The following is a 20730-nucleotide window of genomic DNA, read 5'->3' on the forward strand; positions in this document are numbered from 1 at the left end:
GATAGCCATCTTACTGGGAGACTCTTGGAACAGGATGTAATGAGGAAGTCATTTTTCTTTTCGAACATGTCCCTGTCATTACGGCCGTCAGTATGGCAACTTTCCGTTTTCTTTTTATCAACCACGCTCGTAACTGTAGTAATTGGAGTACAAATCCGTATAATGGAACATGTTTTTAGTTGACGAAGTTTAATCACAAACGTGAAATTCCTATGAACACGCTTACAACCCCGAGCAGTCCTTTTAAATTAACAGCCACAAATCAACTTGAAAAATAAGTAAATGAGTTCGAAATATATATATTTATATTTATATATATATATAAATATATATATATCTCCCGGATTCTAAACATTGAAATAACTTCGGATGAGCTTCGAATATTTCACTACGTTTTGTTCCGACGAATTCTAGACTACCTTTAGTTTTAATGCTTGCCAGGATTCTCTAGAGCCATCTAATGATGGCGCCTTTCACGATCTATTGGCGACTACGATGAATCCTTTAATGCCATGCAAAGGCTTTTATTTATTTCTATATAAAGTGAAGTGTAGCTTTTATCATTTTTATCGTTCGACATGGGTTAGGATTATTGTTCAACAAAACTTGTACAGACTGCAGAATTTCTCTCATATTCTCATCACTGCTGCAAACATACACTTAACACCTCTTACAATAACATTATCTATCTCTATGGCACTTTTGCATATTAGACACACATCTATACAATCGCATATTCATAAGCATTAAAACGTTGTCATAGATATAGAAAACTGGACAAAAATTTCATATAAATATGATTGTGTTGGTTTGTTGCTATAAAATTGCAAAAAAAATCTGTAGAAATTAGCATATCACACAACGTCATCTACAGCGAGAGAGATAGAGAGAGAGAGAGAGAGAGAGAGAGAGAGCTCTTAGTCTGAGTGCACTACACATTTGTACATAAGGTGTGCCTGTGTACTTGTGTATTTATCCAATAAATTGTTAAGTATATGCCAAAGTGCCCAACAATTGAAATAAGGTTCTTTTGTTTTATCTGGCATATATAGAACACGAAGAAGAAGAATAGAAGAAAAGAGGCGGTATTTGATCTGAGGTATAACTCAGAGAGAAGGAGTTTCACAACGCTTTTATACCATTAGAAATTATAATGGCTTTGATTGTCTTTTGCTTTTTTTTTTTTTTTTTTTTTTGATATCCTTTTCAACGCAACTTAACTACACAAACAATTCTGGTAATGTCAATTACACATATGCAGTGTCATGCAGAGCGATGCATTGTTATGTGTATCTAACTGTGTATACTGCATATAAATATTTTTCTGTATTTACATGAGGGTTGCTGGTGTATAATTGTTTGAACTTATATTTGAACGTGTGCATGCGAGTGTGTGTTACACTTATGTGTATGTTTGTGTTGGTTGTTGTCGCATTATATACATATTGTAGACATTCATCCAATCTGCACAATTTGTATGTGCGGCATTTCTGTACTCAGCCTTTCTAGTACTATGGCAACTTGATTATAGTTGTTGTAATTTTTTGGGTGTATGCGTGCATATATATATATTTATATATATATATACATATATATATATATATATGGATATATGTATATGGATATATGTATATATGTGTGTGTGTGTGTATGTGTGTGCGTGTGTATTTGTCTGTATTTATGTATATGTATGCGATTGTAGTTCTACGATACCCTTGCGTCCGTTTAAACGCACAGCCAGTCATCAACTCTTTAGTGTTAATTTGACGACACGCGACGGCGTAGTGCTTACACATTAAAATCTTTAAGAATTTCTTCGGAAAAATATTTTAAATTCGATTTTAAAAAAGCGGTCTACCGGGTTAATTTAAAGCGAATAACAACAATACAGTGTATCGTGGGCAAAAAAAAAAAAAGACTCAAAACAACAAAACTTGCGCATCAAGTGTTTTGGTGTCAATCGTTCGTTCTGGTTTTTTGTTTTTTTCTTTCTTGCTTCTGGTGCATACCCCAGTATTTCCGTTGTCGTGTCACCTGCTGAGAAAATTCCGATACAATTTGTTGTTGTGTTGTGCTTCTATTTTAAAGCCTGCGAGTGTGTTTACGAGATAGTGTGAGTGATTGCATACATTCTGTTAATATGAGTGTGTATTGTGCGGGCTTCTGTACAAGAGCCTGTTTATGTAAACTGCACTCTTGTTTATGTTTACGTTATGCAGATTGTTTATAGCCTTTTTTTTCTTTTTTTCTTTTTGTATTGCGTACGAAAGCATTGACAGTGTCATTACAGAGTTGCATGGATTTTCTATAATGCAATGGATTCATTCTGTTAAGTTCATATAGAAAATTAAAACATTATAACGTTTTAAAGCGCATGTGTGGCGGCTTCTCAACTAAAATCAACAACGCAACAATTATTTTTTTTTAAATTTTACATAAAAATAATTTATATTTTCTTATTATTTTCCAATTAATTACGTCTCAATAAAGCCGGTTTACGAAGTAATTTCGTGAACTTATTTAACAGGACACGCCGAGCGTTTTGAAGTCGGAGGCGCTATAAACGCAACTTTCATGGAGCGGAAGTAATGCAACATATTTATGTTTATAATTGAAAGAGAAGAATTTATTCTTGATTAGAAAGACCGAAAAAATTGCTCCATTTTCTTTCCAATTCGTTTATTTTACCGCTTAATAAGGAGAATCTGTGTCGAAAATTGAAACTACGATAAGAATTCATAATATAAGTCGTTCCTCTCGCCCAATGCAAGAATGCAGTCGATGCAATTTCATTGCATGAATCCTCTTCTCTTTTATTGTTTACATCAATTAAAACTTTTTACTGTCACAGATTATCACCTTTCTGCTCCACTTTTGCCTCTTTGCCTCATTTACAGCTCAACGATGGTATATCTCCTTCTTTTGTTGCTTTTGCCCAGCGCAGCGGTAGAATTTCATTTCCCGAAAATTCTTAACTAACTTTAACGCTCCCAATTCCGTCCCCTCTTAAAAAAAATTAGAAGTTCGGATAACAGATGATGTATGCACAGGTATGGTTTATTATCGTAGGTTCCTTGAAGGGAATACTTTTTCTAATTTTTTTCTATGAAAAGAAGCCCTTACATCAAGGCCTCAACGCAAAAAAGTTTATTCAAGCATTATCTGTCTAGCTAAGTATCCTAATTGTCTGTTTCGAGCAGAATTAGTCGCCTTCCACAGCAAACTATACGCAGAGCCAATTTTCGATTTCATAATCGCTGAGATATTGCTCGCAGAGGAAGTGCTACATCAAAGTAAGCGATAGTCCGATGATTAGAGTGGTTGAAGCAATGCATCCCAATCTAATGAGCTGAAGTTGCCTTTTTAGTTTTGAAGAAAGATTATTATATTGCATCTGATGGCGCATTCTGATATTTTCTAGAGAAACTTGTTATCTTCATGTCGAATACTTCTTATCGATAGCCTTGAGTCGATATTAGCAGGTTTAAGAGCTTTTAACTGTCCATAAACTTGATCGTGCTGCTTAAGTTGATCAAATTCACTGTTCTTACCTACGTTGCAAACAAAACTCTTTTCTTCACACTTGTGACGTAGCATTTCTTTCTTGACTCCCTTCCCCCTATTCCCATTCTCCACATATTTCTTATTCAACTTACATGGCATCAATTTTTCTGATTTTCAAAGTTTTCTTGTTGTATCTAAATAAATGCGTGCTCCGCTGGTTCATAGTTAGGTGTTCCGCAGCCATTATTCATCTTTGCGTACCGGTTTCATCCAATATTGCTTCCAACTCAGGAACAACAAATTTCTTCGGTGCTCCGGGACATACTTTGCCTTTCACTTTCTCTAGATTGTCGAAATCGATTTTCATGTATTTTAATTTTTGAAGCCGTTTCCGGTAAACATTTATAGGATCGAGTTGATCAACCATTGTTTTCAAATAAGAAAAGCAACTTGGGCTGCATTACGTTTTCACTTTCAAATTTGCATTAATGTACCGCATGTGAACCTTCGGTTTCCTAATATTTCGATGGTTTTTGGTGTACCACAATTTCCTCAATAACCTCATTGTTCGATATAAACCTTCTTCGTTGAAGTGTACTTTCGATATTTTTTCAACAAGCAATAGTGCCTGGAAGTTTGTTTGGAGAATATGACCGGTAAGACAGGCATTCGAACTTCAATTCATCCAATCTTGTCGTTTAGGCACCGATCTGTGGCATGATGTTTTGGTTCCATCCTGAGTAAAAGTAGCTAAATGCTGAAGACACAACCTTTCGATGTCTTTAGGTCAGCTAGCCCCATATGCCCGCTTTGTTGTGCACCTACGAGAGTTGCCATGATGCTGATCGAAATGATATGAAATTTTGAAAGGTATTATTTGAGGGTTAACATGCATATTTACTAGAAACGAAATCTACACGACAGTCCTCCTAGATATTATTGACATCTTAGTTATATTATATTCGACGAACGAGTAAAGGCATCTGTTGGAAAATCCAGTAGGGACTCGTTTGCATTTCTCCTACCTGATAACAAATGTTACCAAGAAAATGACAAAGAAACGAGAAGCCCATCCTTTTTTCACCCACTTAATAACTGGTAAGATACTATTGGTATTCAACAGTGTATGAATGCCGTGTAATTATTTAATTAGATCAAAAGCTTGATAGATTGCATGTGTCTTCACAGATCATTCTGAATCCAGCTTGTTATAAATTACATTATTTAATCACATGGCTTCTTCGAGTGGTAAATTGGTATTTTCAAATTTGTAGAGTTGAATACAAAAACTTTTAAGATAACCTTTGCCATACTAGATGTGAAATTGGAATGTGTCAATAGATGGCCCGAATGAAACTCGTCGAGGATATACACGTCTGCCGAAGTGCTTTATACATCATCAGATATCGTCACGCAAAAATACTTTTCTAACAACGCAAATGTCGTGTGCTGTGCCAAGTAAAATGCATTCACCAACAATACTTTTTCTTTGCCGGGACAATACAAAAGGAGGCCTCTTTTTGCATCGTATCGTAACACGTCGTCAATCAGTTTTGAAAATCCCAGGCGCAAAAATTCATTAATGTATCCAAATGTACCATCCTCGATGATGGCGAGTTTAATTCACTTTAACAGCAGAATAATATTCCGCGCTTGGTGAGACCAGAAGCGTAAGGTCTATTAGTAGCAGTCAAAGTCAAATGAAAGGGTTCATATCAAACGCAGCCAACAGCAATTGATCGATTTAAACTGACTGCGGGTTAAAAAAACTGCCACAGAAAAAACACATTCGTTCACACCATATTCGGCCGTCGATCAACACAACAAAACTGGCTTGCGATACGCTACAAGCACTCAACTGGCAAGTTACTCACTAAACTCGAGTTTTTCTGATTACCATTCATGGGGCAGACAGAGGCTCACTTCGTATGAAAATATCTCAACGACAAGCTTGCCTTAAAAGACAAGCAGTTTTTATCGCGTGCCATTCTGAACTTGTAAGAGAAATAAGAAAAATATAGAGAAATCGAGGTTTCGTTTATAAATATCTGACAAACACGAAATAAATGATTTCACAACTAAGCAAATTCACAAGGGAAGGATTATTACGCAAATAGAAATCCACCTGAGTGGTCAGGTAGCCAAGGGATCTCGACTAACATCTCAAAGGTCGTGGGTTCAAATGTCAAGTTCGCTAGAGTTTTCAATACAGCCGATGGCCTTTACATGCTAAACCCTTAAGAATCTTTAGGGCCTGAGAATTTACTGTCTCTAAGAATAAGGAGAGCAAGAAAATTGTAGTGGAGTTTTCCAACTGAATTTTGAAATCAATTTTAGTAGAATGAAAAGTATATGGAGTAATTTGTTGTTGTTTCAGTCAAACTCTTGAAATCGTAATTTCGAAATGACCCGACCGCCGATTGAGCGGGAAAAAGGTGGATATATCTTACGAGATTTTCGAATGATATTTTTGGAATTTATGAGCATTCGACGCTTGCCGCAAGATTTACTTTGTGTGCCCTACGTGTGCATTGGAGCTTTTTTCAGTCGTGAATTTTACTGTCTGAGCGTGAAGATAAATGCAAAACGGATTCAGCCCTTTCCAAATTTGTCTAAATTCTTAAAAGTTTTCCCATACGCTTTGAATATTTTTGCAAAATGAATTATATTTTCCCCGAAATAGAGAAGAAAATTAAATCTTCGCAAACTAAAATGTGTTAAAAGTTAGCAGCAATAGCAACAAAAAGAAAGGAAAAAATAAAAATCAACCGGCACTTTTTCATTGTTCTCCAGAACTAACACACGTGTTGCTACCACCTACCGCACCATCGTTATCATATCAACGATAGGAATGAATGAATATATTCGCTAGAATTTGCAAAAGAATGCGTTCCCTTAAAACCGAAAAAACCAAAAACGAAAAATCCGGTTCGTCCGTTGGCCTTAATTAAATTTAAATATTTTATTACCAAAAAATTGCTTGTTATGACGACGACGGTAAAATAAAACAAAACAAAACAAGACAAAAAAAAAAAAAAAACAAAAAAACGGTGACGTTAGCATAGCTATATAATCATACATATAACCAGATAACAACTGTCGCCGTCATGAACCGAAGTGCAGATACCTATCATTCGGGTAGAGGGAACTAATTTTCATACAATGTCTCGCAAGTTTTTGGAGAAATTAGTTTTCTCTTTCACCCCCGTTGCTCCCGTTTGCCACAGCTGTCTATTCCCCATTACGCCTAACTATTTATGGCAATCGAAATATGAATTTCGTTCGATTACTCGAAGTGAACAAAAAATAAAAATTAATAATTATCTGCTGGGGTAAAAGAATAAATAAAAGCCTTTGTGTCTGTCATGTGTCTATGTATGCATGATGTAGGTGAATGCATGCGGGCAAAATGTCAAGAGTGTCCATACGAACTGAAAGGGTGTTGCAGACTATGAGGATTTTCGGTTTCCGTTGTACATTTTCCACACTTCATATTCAATTGGTTTAAATAATTACTAACGTATGCTTTATGACCAACAGTTTTTGACACATCTTATGCGGGTTTCCTTTTACCATTCGGGAGTAGGCTAGAAAAGGGTTGGCAAAGCGGTTATGAAAGGTTAATTTTAAAATTTATTGCTTTCATTTAATCCTTCCCCCCATCATGTAGAGAAATTAATTTTTTTCCTTTTTACAAAGAATTTTGAAAAGAATTTTTTAATTTAATGCAAAAACAAAAGGTAATAACGGTGCCCTTAATATTTACTAGTAAAATATTTGCGGTAATTAGAATATTTTCCTTTTTGTTTTATTTGTTAATCAATCTCGAAATGTTTGCCGACATATGGCATAATTTCCAAAGGGTTTTGATAAGATTCTCTTTTTCCGTTACAAACCAGCGCTAGAATGCCGGGCTGTGATAACAGTCAAAGGACGTGATAATGGTGATAGGGGATTTGTACTTTATGGTACGTATCAGATGTGTATGTACGCGGTAGCGGCAAAATCTAGTATTTACAGGTGGAGGATATTTAAAGTCCAAAGGGCGTTACATAGACAATTCATCAACGTGTACTTCATGTTAAGCAAATCAATGCTGGGGTCCCTTTATCACTGTTAGCTTCAAATTTAGCGACCAACCCATTGAGGTTCTTTAAAATCTTGTGATTCCATAGCTTCTACAGGTGATGACTTTTTAGGTCACTGCAAGCATGTTTTCCAGCTAATTTTCTATGGTGGCGGGTTTAACCGACTCATCCATAAATGAAAGTAAAATTTGCGTTTATTTCTCACTTTTGATTTTCGTTCGCGTTAATTATATATTCATTGAGTTCAAGTAAACAAATTTTATATGAAAGTTTTTCGTTTGGTTTCATGTACGATTCAATTAAAGAATTTGTGGCGCATTGATTAACTTTTGTTAGGTTTACATATGGATATGCATAGGCTTTTGTTTTGTGTGGATGTTATAGAGAAGAGCAATTTAAGTTTAAGTATTTTCTACTATGTCTACCGTTTGGACGTCTTCATTGATTCCATAAAAAGGAGTAATACTTAATATAAAAATACTTGTTATGACAATCGATACACAGTGAACCAACATCTATCGGTGCATAGAGCGTAAGTTAAGAGTGATTAATAGTTGAAGCTAAATAAAAAAGAACTTGCTTTACTACATATATATATATATATATATATCAAAAAATCTCACAAAAAAGAAAAAGGAGGAAACGAAGGAAAGTGTATCGGCTTGGATGTTTTCCTGCCCACATTTCCTTGACGAGGAGTGTTCTCCTGTTAACCGTAATTTTTGTGGTTGTTTGTTCTCTCCCGAGCTGCAAATTTACATTTTTGTTGCCGCACATTACGCACAGCTGAGACAACATCGTGTTGCGTACAAATGAAAGAAGGGAATACTGAAGAAGAAAACATTTTCAATGCCGAAGGTTGGCATTTCATGTTTACATTTCAAAATAAATGCCGGACAAGATTATTCGGTTGTCGATACCGTCTGTTATGCATTAGTGTGGAGCAGGCACGAGCTCAAGCGAATCGGTTAAGCAATTATTAATTGCGGATACAGAAGTTGTCCCTAGTAGGACGATTGCGTTTGACCGAAGGTTTCAAAAAAAAATTTACACATATTTTGTTGTTTTCAAACAGTTCGAAGAACAAATGGACGAAAAGGAAGAAATCAACCTAAAATATTGTAGTATTTGCACCATGGCCTGCCAGTATCGCTTAACAGCTCTGACGGCAGAACGAGAACAAACGCAGAACGCTTCCATGAGATTTCTTAGGCCCTAATGTTATCCGTTATTGATATCCATTAGATTTGTTTACTCAACTCAGTAAATTGTTGTCGATGTTCCCATTCGCAGAAGAAGAAGAACAAGAATGTATTTATTATTTGCTTTCTATTCTTAGAGTATGGGTAAGCGATGTAGTCTTTTTGAGAGGAATCGAGTCTAGTAGCCACCACTCATTAATCACGATCCATTTAAATATATTTATATCGTTTTCTGCCCATTACTCGTCATTCCCGAACTATGTAAACGTTCTTGTTATTGTGGAATCACTCCAATATTAAGGAAAATAGGTAAACTGTAACGATTTTTTTTCTTCTACTATCATGACTTAGGTTGGCGAATATAGTATACTGTGTTGCCAGCGTATCTCGCCGAGTGCTTTTGAGCCAGCACAGTCTTCATTGTCTGGGCCCTAAGAAGCATTGAATTAAACCTATTTTAGTAGAGATAGTAGCTTTAAAAAAGGCTTACTGGCGCAGATGATAAAAAAAGTTTGCTTTTTGATATTGCTGATCCTTTACCTATTACAGGACTTTGTAAGAAGCTTGTGGTTGTGAATCCATTGTAAAAACATTTTAACAACAACGAAACACTAAAGAAGTTAAATCTAATAAGTTTTATCGGTTTCTTGTTTTTTCTAATGTCCGGCATTTATTGCCTCTGATCTATTTTATTACATAACGTTTTGCAACGATTTACTAATTGTTGTTACTTCTTTGGGTCTTTTTGCTTGGCTTGTGTTCATGTACATATATACACACAGTATGGGGTTGCAGAAGTCTTTTACTATCGATCTTTTCTAAACGATTTCTTTTTTGTTTATCTTCTTTTTTTTTTTTTTTTTTTTTTCTTTTTTCTTAACAATAAAAAATAAAAATTTTAAATGTGAAAAGATTTTTTTTCTTTTTTTTTTTTTTTTTTTTCTTTTCTATAAAGCAACATAAAAATTTGTGTTTCACTGCGATGATGAAAAAGCGCACCTTAAATTAAAATGCACTCAGTCATAAAATTGGTTTCTCCCTCTTGACAAAGTTTCAATGAACTTTTACATCACTCACAGTAACAACCATGAAGTTTATACGTACGCTTGGGCAAGCTAATACATAAACATAGGCACACACATAAGCACACTTATATTTATTATCTTTTACGTTTCTACAAAGAGCAGCATACCTTTTTTATAACTAAGCATGGATGTAGAGTATACGAAAGCAAGTATATCAATTGCCTCAAGATGTAATCAATTTACGATATTAACTAGATACAAATGCATGCATATACGGATATTTCTATGCATATACGCATATATGTTTGTAAATGTGATTAGTGCACATTCAATATGATGTAGAAAAGGAAAATGTGCGTATACATTGATTGTATCGCTTCATTTACAACACTTATGAATGCCTATAATTGGGTTGATTGCTTATCTTTTCATTACTTTAAAGATGTTAAAAAGTGTTTCTCTCTTTAAATGTTTACAAAGATATTCATAAATACATCAATTAAGTTTTAGTGTAACTTTATCTTCACAATTGTCAAGAAATCATTGTTAGTGCTCTGGCCGCAAAGTCGAACTTTGTGATATGTGTCCGCAATTCGAATAAATACACTTCAGCAGCTACATTTATATAGAGACACAATTTATTAGATGCCCTACACCTCTTAGCCTAACACACTTCTTCGTCATAAACTATCAAAAATTACATAAAGACCTTGATGTAAGCAAAGTGATGTGAAGACCTAATTAAACTCAACTCACCCCCCACAGCAAGCTTATCCACTCATTATATTAGTTCAACTTTCATCACACTATACCGAGAAATCAAAAACCTTGGCATTAGCAACGGCAGAAACGGAATTCAGATTTTTCAATCCTATTACAAAAACAACAATAGTCTCACTAAAGCAGGCGCTGAAACATGAAATTTTGAAGCATTTCGTTCCAAAGTTGGTTCTATCTAATAATCATATGGAACGGTCAATAGTGGCGGCGTATAAATGCCATCCTTCGAACTTATTCAGGGAGGGGAACAAAAAAAATACAGTTAGCTTAATCGAATTTTTGCGCATTCATTTAGTATTATTCGTCATTTTTGTCGACAAATATTAAAAAGAAAAAGTTTTGTTCACAAAAAACCTGTTAACGCAAATAGCGCTTTATTTGGGAGGAGACTGTAACGATAATCCGACTCCGAAGCTATAACTAATTTCAAGAAAATATCCCGAGAATAGCGACCAACAAGTAAAGCACAAAACTTCATACACCTACGTAACAGAAAGACAAAGACGCTCAGGACGACAGAACGGCCTGCAATTATGAAAATATTTTACAATTTTTATAAAAAATGCTTGATTTCCTTGATTCGATCAAAGATAAATATAACTTTTTTAAAGCTTTTCAAAGCAGTTCAACACTCTTATCAATTGGCTTTCGTTTTTAAATTTCTTTTCAGTGTTTCACGTTGAGGAGTTTTTTTCATTAAGCGAAAGGCACAAAGTAAAATTATTCAAAATTTCTGCGACAAATTTAAATGAACCGAGTCCGATGGGACTGCGGGTGGTTGGTATAGTGCCGTGTACGTGCCAGTGTTGGCATGGGCCTAAAGCACCTAAGTTGTCGACGGTCGGCTCAAATGCGCGTGCCAATGCAGTACCGTATGTTATTAATACAAACACTGTGTCGCCATCATGTGCAGAATGCAAACGCAAATTGGATCAAGAGCAACAACAAATACAGTTTCAACAACATCACCTTAACTGCGCTTTTAACACACAACAATCGCAACAACATCAGCATTTGCCACACTGCCTTTCCATGCAGTGTTCATCTCTGTTGAATCCATCAAATGCAACAACAAATAATCAATTATACAACGTACCCCCACCATCCCTGATTCCTTCTATATTGCCTGCAGTTTTACAAACGGGACAAAATGCAAATGTTTCGACGAAATTCTTGTTAACTTCAACGAATACCGCTCCCAGCAATGCTGTCCTAACGACTGGTATGTTATGTCATTGTTACGTAATATCACAATCACAAAACCTCAATCATTTCATTTTTTTTTTTTTTTTTTAGTACCATTGGGTATGCCCAGCTTCATGGCTCCAACTCTGACCAACACCAACGGATCGTTAACATTATTGCCATCAAATCAAATACCGCCTGGCAGTCAATCTTATTTACCAAATGCAACCGGCCCAACTGGGCAAAACAAAAATTCTGCAACGCATGATAATTTAACCTCGAAATTTAAAGAAAATTTATTAACGAAAAAGGTTCCAACTCTACGAAGTACGGCGGCAGCTGCTTTAACAGCTCAGAAAAAGGTAAATGAAATGTTTATTTTAAAACACATCTACAAACTTCATCAAAATACGAGTTTTCTACTTTAGCCACTGATTGGGTCATTATTAGTACTTATCTGTAATTTATTTATATAAACAGACTAAACTAAAGGAAAAGGATGTTAAACCGCTTGTCGTCACTCCCCAGCAGGCTCCCTAATAAGAGAAACTGACAAAGATACATGTATTAGTGAATTTTAACACACTCTGCTTATGACCATAACGCTGTACATGGTCGCGCCAGCAACATATACATGAGACGATCACAAAACTTTAGCCTAAGACGGGTCGTAAACTCAGTCCTTCTAAGTCTGTTATGAATTCCAATAACTACCCTCCCCCGTGCAATCCAATTACCCAAATTAATGAGCGCCACGATAGGATTAGCAATAGTGAGACCGTGAACGTGCGCAGAGAAATTTCTTCCGCCGCTTAAGCTTCGAAGCTCCCTCGGCAACTCCGTCTCGTACTTTTCATTCATTTATTACCTTGTTCATATTTCTGTTCCAGACAGCACCATCATCACTCACTAATCATTTTACTCCGTCTGTCCAATATTTAATCTGTCTGTTCAATGGAAATATGTCAGAATGTTTCACATGGCTCGTTCTCAATACTAAGCCAAATTCTGAATCGCTTTAGGCATGTTCGTCCGTCCGTCCGCAAAATGTACGCTAATCCAAGGGCCATTGATTTTTAATGTTGCGAATAACTGTCGTTACGAATTGTGTAGTGAGACGAGTTCACACAATACTTGACTATAGCCAAAGACTGTTGCTTAGACATGTATTAGTTTCACGTCCCTATTTACAGTGAAAGACAATTAAAGCTAATGAGGTTGATGATAATATGGCTTTCTAGGGGTTTTTGATTACGTCCTGTGGAGAATATATCACACCAATGTAAACTTTTAGCCTGATTTCCAGATATTTTCTACTTACACAAAAGCACTCGCAGAATGCTTATCATGAAAACAAAGAAATTTAAAAAATTTATTTCAAATTTAGTTAAGCGATCGATTAAACTATGGGTTAATCTTCGTTTCGGTATAAACAAAACAAATAACAAAATTTTCGACGATCCATATTTGTGTAACATACCACCCCGACGAATTTGGTTCACGTTCGATGAAAACGGTCCTTCAATATATCGTAGAGCGATCGATGCTAATCTTTAATTACTCACGAGGGAAAAAACAGATGGAATAACTACTTCCTGTTGCACAATATTTGAGATTTAGCAGCGAGATGCAAGGGCGATATAGATAAGGCTTTTGTAAGACCTGTTTTCCACCTTTGAAAGAGCCGAACTTGCTGCACTGTTGGGTCGATAATTTTTTGATTTATCCCATGACACAGTTCTTTTCCAACTGAAAGATCTAGTAATTTATAGAGAGAGTAATTTTATCTCTGCCCTAAAACTCGTAAGCAAAACTCGTTAAACAATTACGTTGAGTTATTTTCAAGACATAACGGACGCATTTTTATGTCCATAACAATGGTGTTACTTCTTGTTTTGTTTTTTTGTTTTTTTTTTTTTTAATGAAATAACTTAGAAATTCATTAAAATTAATTATATCTATATTTAATTATGAGTTTGAATATTTATTAATCAAAAAACTATTTTCCTATTAAAATACGTAGAAATGTACGTAAGTAGTGCAAGCGCTACTACCGACACTTGTTTACATATGTTTCTAAAGTGTTGAAAATTATTATAACTGTGGAAGGACAAAGCATAAGAACGAATATAATCAAAATGTCGAGAAAGAAAAACAAGCAATTATAATAAATTTTCATGCATTCATTGGTATGTGTTGGTGAATATGTGAAATGAAAGTATTGTTAACAACAAAGCATTTGAAACTACTTTTACGAAGCAAAGTTCTTTTCTAATTTCGATTTCAACCAAATGACGAGGGCCGCGCTCTAATGTTAGACAAGTGCTTATGTCTTTTTCGTAGCATTTCTCGAAAAAAGAAAATCCCACAGACAGGAAGTCACATTCAAACTGTGACATAGATTTCAAGATAATTGTCGTCTTATTATATATATATATATATATGTATATGTATATTTATATATATGATATATTTATTGAGTGCAGCTTTTTCATAGAGGTATCAAGTTTTAAAACGTATTGTAGCTTTTTATAACGTAGACGTGGGGAGCAAGTTTTTTCATTAAGACGCTCTCTATAATTGTTTTCCTTAACTAATACAGAATACATTAAGTTTATGATTTCGTTTATAGCGAATAGGGTTATGATTAGAAGACGTTTTAAAAATTAAGTCTAGGCAAAAGTTATGGCGTTATATCTTCCAATAAATGGTTTTAAGATCTCGTAAAATGAATGGCATTAACTCTATAATGCTTTACTAGAGCACATGCTCTATACTTAATTGCTTGTATTAATTTGATCTTTGCGTCCATTTATTCACATGTTGCTTTTGCATAAATCTAAATAAACCTATAGAAAACGATTTATAAACATAAACAGCAAGGAACAAAGAAATTGAAAACATGTAGTTTTAGAACAGGCTTGTGACGTTGCAAAGTTGATTTCAATGCGTAGACCTTGAGCAATAGACGGCTACGATAAATATCGTTTAAAATATAAACAAGTAAGAAAGTTATAATCGATCTCGATCTATATGAATCTCCTCCTCGTTGTCTAAAAACAGAAAAACAGCTTTTATTGTTATAGTTCGCAAGTGATAAGCAAAATCCCCGCTTTCCGTTGTCTTCTGCGTCTATTGTATTTTGGATTTGCTCTTTCAGTGACTTTGCCAATTTTCAAGGACGACCTGCTAAATTACAAGTCGATAGCTTAATTTTTATGGTCAGGAGAATATTTGCCACAGATAGTGCAAAGACAGATGGACGGACATGATTAAATCGATTTGAATTTTGACGCTTATGAACTATATATATGGCTATGCATTTCATGGAGCCTGTAAAGCTTCCTTCTGGGTGTTGCAAACGTTTTGATCACTTGAATGTATTTTACGTACATTCGTAAATATTTAATGAAGCAAAAAAAAAAAAAGAATCGCTGAAAGAATTTAATGAAGCAAGACAAGAATTATTGCAACTGTTTTGATCCGAACTATTTACTAACATATGAAAATGACCTTTCAGTTAATAAGTATACATATAAGAGTATATTTACTACAATTTTACTGAATAGTCTTAGTATGGAAAATTAAAATGAAAAAGGTCGGTAGCTTTCTTCATGTACATGAATTTCATGAAAGATTTAACAATCAAATATGCAGAAAAAACAACTTGTTTCCATTCTACTGTGAAGTATTTGTGTCGCTGTATATGTGTAAGTGCGTATGTGTAAAGTTTGATAAATACAACTACTTAAGTAAATGTGAATAAACATAATGGATAAAATTTATATTCTCTCATAAATGCACAAAGTGTAACTTTACTCTACTCTCGTTTATATTAAATGATACACACACGTGAACACATATACGTATATACATGTATAAGAGAGTGACAAAGAGAAAATAGTAGATAAAGTTTTAAAACGAATTTTCGATACTCGATCACCGCAAGATGGATATTCAAAAACCGGGATATTATCTCTCATCTAGATATCAGGTCGATTTATGCACCGAATGATCCGACGGCCTTGATGGTCAATATTTCCGGAATATTTCTTTTCATGGATTAGAAATTCTACAATGTAGTGACATGTAGGTCACGTCCGTTTTGTTATCTAATGTATGGAAGCAAACGCTTAGGAAAATTTCAGTTTTTTAATTCCGATTTGAAGAACTTCCACAACAATACCTCGATAGAAGGACGGACATGAATATATTATTAGGTGGCGGGTTTGTAAATTTTATAAGCTTTCCCTTCTATATCTTATTCTTCCGTGTTGCGAATGAGAAGAAAAAGTTAACATACCTGGATTTATGCTTGCAAAACAAAACAGACAAAGTGCTGTAAAAGTTGAAAAGGTGCAATAAAGAGCAGCAAGTAGTTTCAGCCAATGTAATAGTTTAAATGTTGTCTGAAATATGTTTTTATTATAATGCATACAAGCAAGCAGTAGTAGCCCCCTCAAGAGGACTGTGCTTTCGAGGTGTAGGCAAAAATTTTAGAAAATTTAAGTTTTTATAAAATGTGTCTATAAGCATGTTTCGCTTTTCTATTTCGCTCGTCCCTTCTCCCTTGGTGTTTTTGTTTAGGTAAAATTCGTTTGCAGGACTTGAAAGTTCTTATATATGAATAAATCATGAGTTTATTTTATGTGCAATTTTCTTAAAGTACTCATGTTTTATACTGACTTTCTCTCCATTCACTTAAAATGTAAAAGAACATCAACCATATTGCCTTCATCATCACTATCATCGTCATTACTGCCATCAAAAACAACTAATAGCAACAACAATTACAATAACAACAATAATAACAACAAAAGCGAGCACTGCTTAAAGGAAACTTATGAATTTTTATATATTACAATGAATGCATAGAAATTTAAATGTTGTCACTGTTACTGCTGTTATTGTAATATTGCCATGTCATCCTCAAGATAAGCTGTTGTGTCCTTAAGCTGATTTAGAATTTTTAGTAGTAAAAGCAAAAAGAAAAAAAAAAAAGAAAAAAACATAAACCAAAAAGAAACAAATAAAAAAATCTCTCTTTAAATGCAACCGATGTAAAAACTTTTCCTTAATTTTCTTTTCTTACTTAATTTGTGTTGCTTACGTTTCGTTTCGTTTTGTGTTTTATTTGTTTGCCTTTAATCAGAACAAACTTATCAGATATGTACAGCATATCTGTCAAATGAATGAGAACGTAAGTTAGAATGACCGATACAAATACACAAGCAAAAAAAAAAAATAAAAAAAAACAGAAAAAAAAAACAACAACAAAGTACAGTGTAACAGCAAAAAAAAATTCAGTTTGCCTTTCAGTTGCTTCTCAATGTAAGCTTAGGTAAGTGTATATATATATTCACACACACACACACACACACATATATATATATATATATATATATATACGTATAAATACAAGCAAACAGAAAACATCAAATTTACAAGTCTTCCTTTATGCACTACGGTCAGCATTTTAACATTTACGGTTGTGGAAACGAGATGGTCTGCCGTAAAGTGTTCTGTGCCGAGATTATCACATTTCCACTACAGGTTTCCCTGGATGTGTATGCTCCACAGAGTATATTAATCTGAGTATCTACTTCGTTTTATATCCTCTGCCTTAATTTTTCCTTTTCTTTTACATAAAAAAGAAAAAAAACAAAAGAGATATGAAAATCCTGTGCTTTGGTGTTCTAGTTGTTTTTGTATTTCAACCGAATTTAAAATGCAAAAGCCGTTGAAAATAAAAACAAGAAAAACAACACAGCAACACCAATTATAGACATGAGTCTAAACAACAAACCGTTCTATTTCTTCATCTTGCCCATCATTAGATGTATATACGAGATATTACTGCTACACGCACTCGTTATTCCAAATAGTATTGAGCTTAGTAAAAGCCGAATGCGAAGGCTTAGTTAGACTTATATGTTAGCATATAAGAGCATAAGGAGCTCAACCTTAAACGCCACATAAGCACAAATCATTTAAAGGATCAATATTTTTTTTTTTACGACAAAACCTCCTGGTCTTTTTTCATTTTCTTTCTTTCTCTAACTGGCCTTCTGTTTATACACTTGCTATGCTTTGACATATTCGTAGTAAAATCGTTTTTCTGTTTTATGTCATGTGCTGAATGTCGTGTCGATTTCTTGTAGTTTCCCTTACGTTTGTTTATTTTTTTTTTTTTTAGTGTCTTCAAGTAATATTCACCTTCATATGCACACGCACTTACTTAGCGTTCTGTTGAGAAAAGTTCCTTTTCGCAGTAATTAATGTAAAAGTCGACTTTACCGAAGAGAGGCATGCGTTTGTAGCTACTGCGTAGTTTTTACTCAGACATATAATACATGATATATATATATATGTATATATAATCGGGCTTACATTCATAAAGAGCAGCAAATAGAAATTATTTGTATCGTAATGCCTTGTAATGGATAAGTAAATGTTTTTATTCTTAATCTTACGCACACTGTTGTTAGGAAAGCTTCATTAGTACTACTCTTTCCAGCTAGAAAAAGAAAGCTATTTTGATAGCAAATGCTAAATAACAACAAGATGTGAAGAGCTTACTCTCTCGGAATCTCCTTTAAAGAAAATTGTACCTCTGTTCTTTTACACCGAAACTCGAAACATGACATAAAAGTATTTGATTGCTTCACTACCTTTATAGCACAAATTCAAGTGAGCTGCGAATGGGACGCGAAAAGATAGGCGATAAAGATATATACGAGTAGTCACGATAGGAAGAACACCTCTATAGGTCCTTATGGGCATTGAAGCTTTCAGTGTCGCAAAAGTTGGGCAAAAGAGAGAACATAAATAAGTTCATCGATAAGGTTTGGGAATAGACGTAGCCCGACCAGAAAAATATGGAAAAGAAATAAATTTTCAAATTATAACAGATAAGAATAGAAAAGTTTGACAGAAGCAATATCCTATGAAAGAGCAATGCGATGTTCATCGGCCACAAGCAACATTGATGTTTAGTTTGTAAAATTTAAAATTTTCGTAGACATACACCGCCACATGGGGAAGGGTGTAATAAATGAATATTAACATACGGCAAACTGGAAACATTTTACATAGATTCACAACCGTCTCTAATATTTGCTACTTACATTTTTTGTCCGTCTGTCTGGCTGTCCAGCCAGCCACCACCTGATGATTTTCTGTTTTGTCTTATGTACATATATATCCAACATCCAAATAAATGGAAACTTAACCAAAGGTTATGCTTTATTGACCGGCGTTATAAAACCCTAAACTAGTTTACAATTCTTGTCTCTTTTACGCGATAGAAGCAAAGTTTAATACGAATTGTCAATTATTTATTCGTCTAGATTGAGTTAGAACATAGACAGTAAGCATATGTTGTCATCAACAAGTCCTCGGACTTGGTAATACAATTTGGAGCCTTAACAGCAAATCTAACAAAGTAAGTAAAAATTTGCAAGTTTTGTTTGTATAAGAGTTTATTGTACAGATTTCTCAAGGACTTTCCTTTCCACTGTCAGCAACCTTTGTATCTGATATGATCAAGGGCGTATAACCAAACCAAATAAAGAAAGGCATAATAATAATGTACTTGTACATAGCGTGCTTCACTGTATTGTTTACACATTTCGGAATTCGAAGGCCACTGAATATAAAGCGAAGAAACTCTTTTTCCTTTTCTTAAAGTCCATACATGATGTACTTTAAATGTTTCGCACTTTCTTGGCAGATCATGCGAGATACTTAAGAATGTTGTAGCAGCTAATTAAACCTGGTAAAGTAAAGTCCCTAAGATTTATTACATAATTTTATTCGGGTAAACTCAATCTTAAGCAAACACAATATTCTTGCTTCTTCTTATTCTCAGCCGTCTCAACTCTAGAGTATACCAAATTGTTTAAACTGAAATTTAAAAATTTTATTTCTTCTTAAAATTCCATCAGTGTGCGCTATACAATATTCTCTATTTTCTTTCTTATCAAGGACTTAAAGCATTTTCCCTCTCTACCATCAGCAGAATTGTCCAGCAGCTCATCACTTAATCGGGAAGAAATGAAACTGCAATCAATATTTCCAGTCATGTCAGGCAAGTCGAATCATTACAAGCGATTTCCCATTGCAAGGACTTAAAAGACTTTCACTCTCCATCTATCATCAAAACAATATTGCTTAGCTGAATAAAACTTAACTTGGGTGCAATGAAACTGTAATCGTCTTGTGTTACATGTATTTTGTTCCTTTTTATAATGAAAGACACAAAGCGAATTTTTCACATCAACAGGAATTTCTTCCCTCTATGTGGATAAAAACAGTTTGCAAACTAGTTAAGCATAGTTAAGTGCTCTACTACTCTACCTAAGGCATAACAGGGAACCACCTCTTACCTCTTGGTAGCTTAGCATTGCAAGTCTTAACTTATTTCTTCTTTGCATTTTTTATCACGATTTGCTTGGTTATCATGTAATATAAATAAAATTCGAATTGATTTCCTGAAAGACCATAAATCCCGGGAAAGTTATAAAGTTCTAGATAGAGCACATAACAGATGAGTGAATTCCTATAAGTCAATTGTTCAAAATTACTATCTAATAGAGCAATTTTTAAACGTATGAAAACTTTATGTTTCCCATATAAGTCTCTTAAGATCATGAAGATTTTATTTGAATGATACTAATACGTCTTGTGAGACTCAGTGAGCATTAGCGTTAAGCATGACATGCTGATATCATTTAAAAGAAGAACAAACAAGAGTTTTACGACTTATTTAGCGATGGTAAGCGATTCACACCCCAGTTGGGTTCAAGTTGCACTCCTTCTTAAAAATATATCTGTATGCAAAGAAAATGTAATTTCGCGATTGTTAGTCATCCTTTTACTAAATGACAACTTAAAATTCTATATTAATAATTGAACGAGTCCCCCTTGCGTCGTAGCTCAAGGCAA

At 34.4% G+C, this 20730-nt stretch overlaps 1 protein-coding gene across 1 annotated transcript in view; it reads left to right on the forward strand.

The window, feature by feature from the left end:
- Positions 1 to 1801: 1801 nt before the first annotated feature.
- The window catches only part of LOC119638460, a 58103-nt gene continuing 39174 nt past the window's right edge, over positions 1802 to 20730 (forward strand). The window contains exons 1-3 of the mRNA XM_038035252.1: positions 1802 to 2113; positions 11270 to 11821; positions 11896 to 12146. Of these exons, the coding sequence (XP_037891180.1) occupies positions 11362 to 11821; positions 11896 to 12146 (711 nt within the window). The 5' untranslated portion in view covers positions 1802 to 2113; positions 11270 to 11361. The remainder of the gene's footprint in view (positions 2114 to 11269; positions 11822 to 11895; positions 12147 to 20730) is intronic.

The sequence above is a fragment of the Glossina fuscipes genome, unplaced genomic scaffold, assembly GCF_014805625.2.
Source record: "Glossina fuscipes isolate IAEA_lab_2018 unplaced genomic scaffold, Yale_Gfus_2 89, whole genome shotgun sequence".
Classification (NCBI taxonomy): Eukaryota; Metazoa; Arthropoda; class Insecta; order Diptera; family Glossinidae; genus Glossina; species Glossina fuscipes.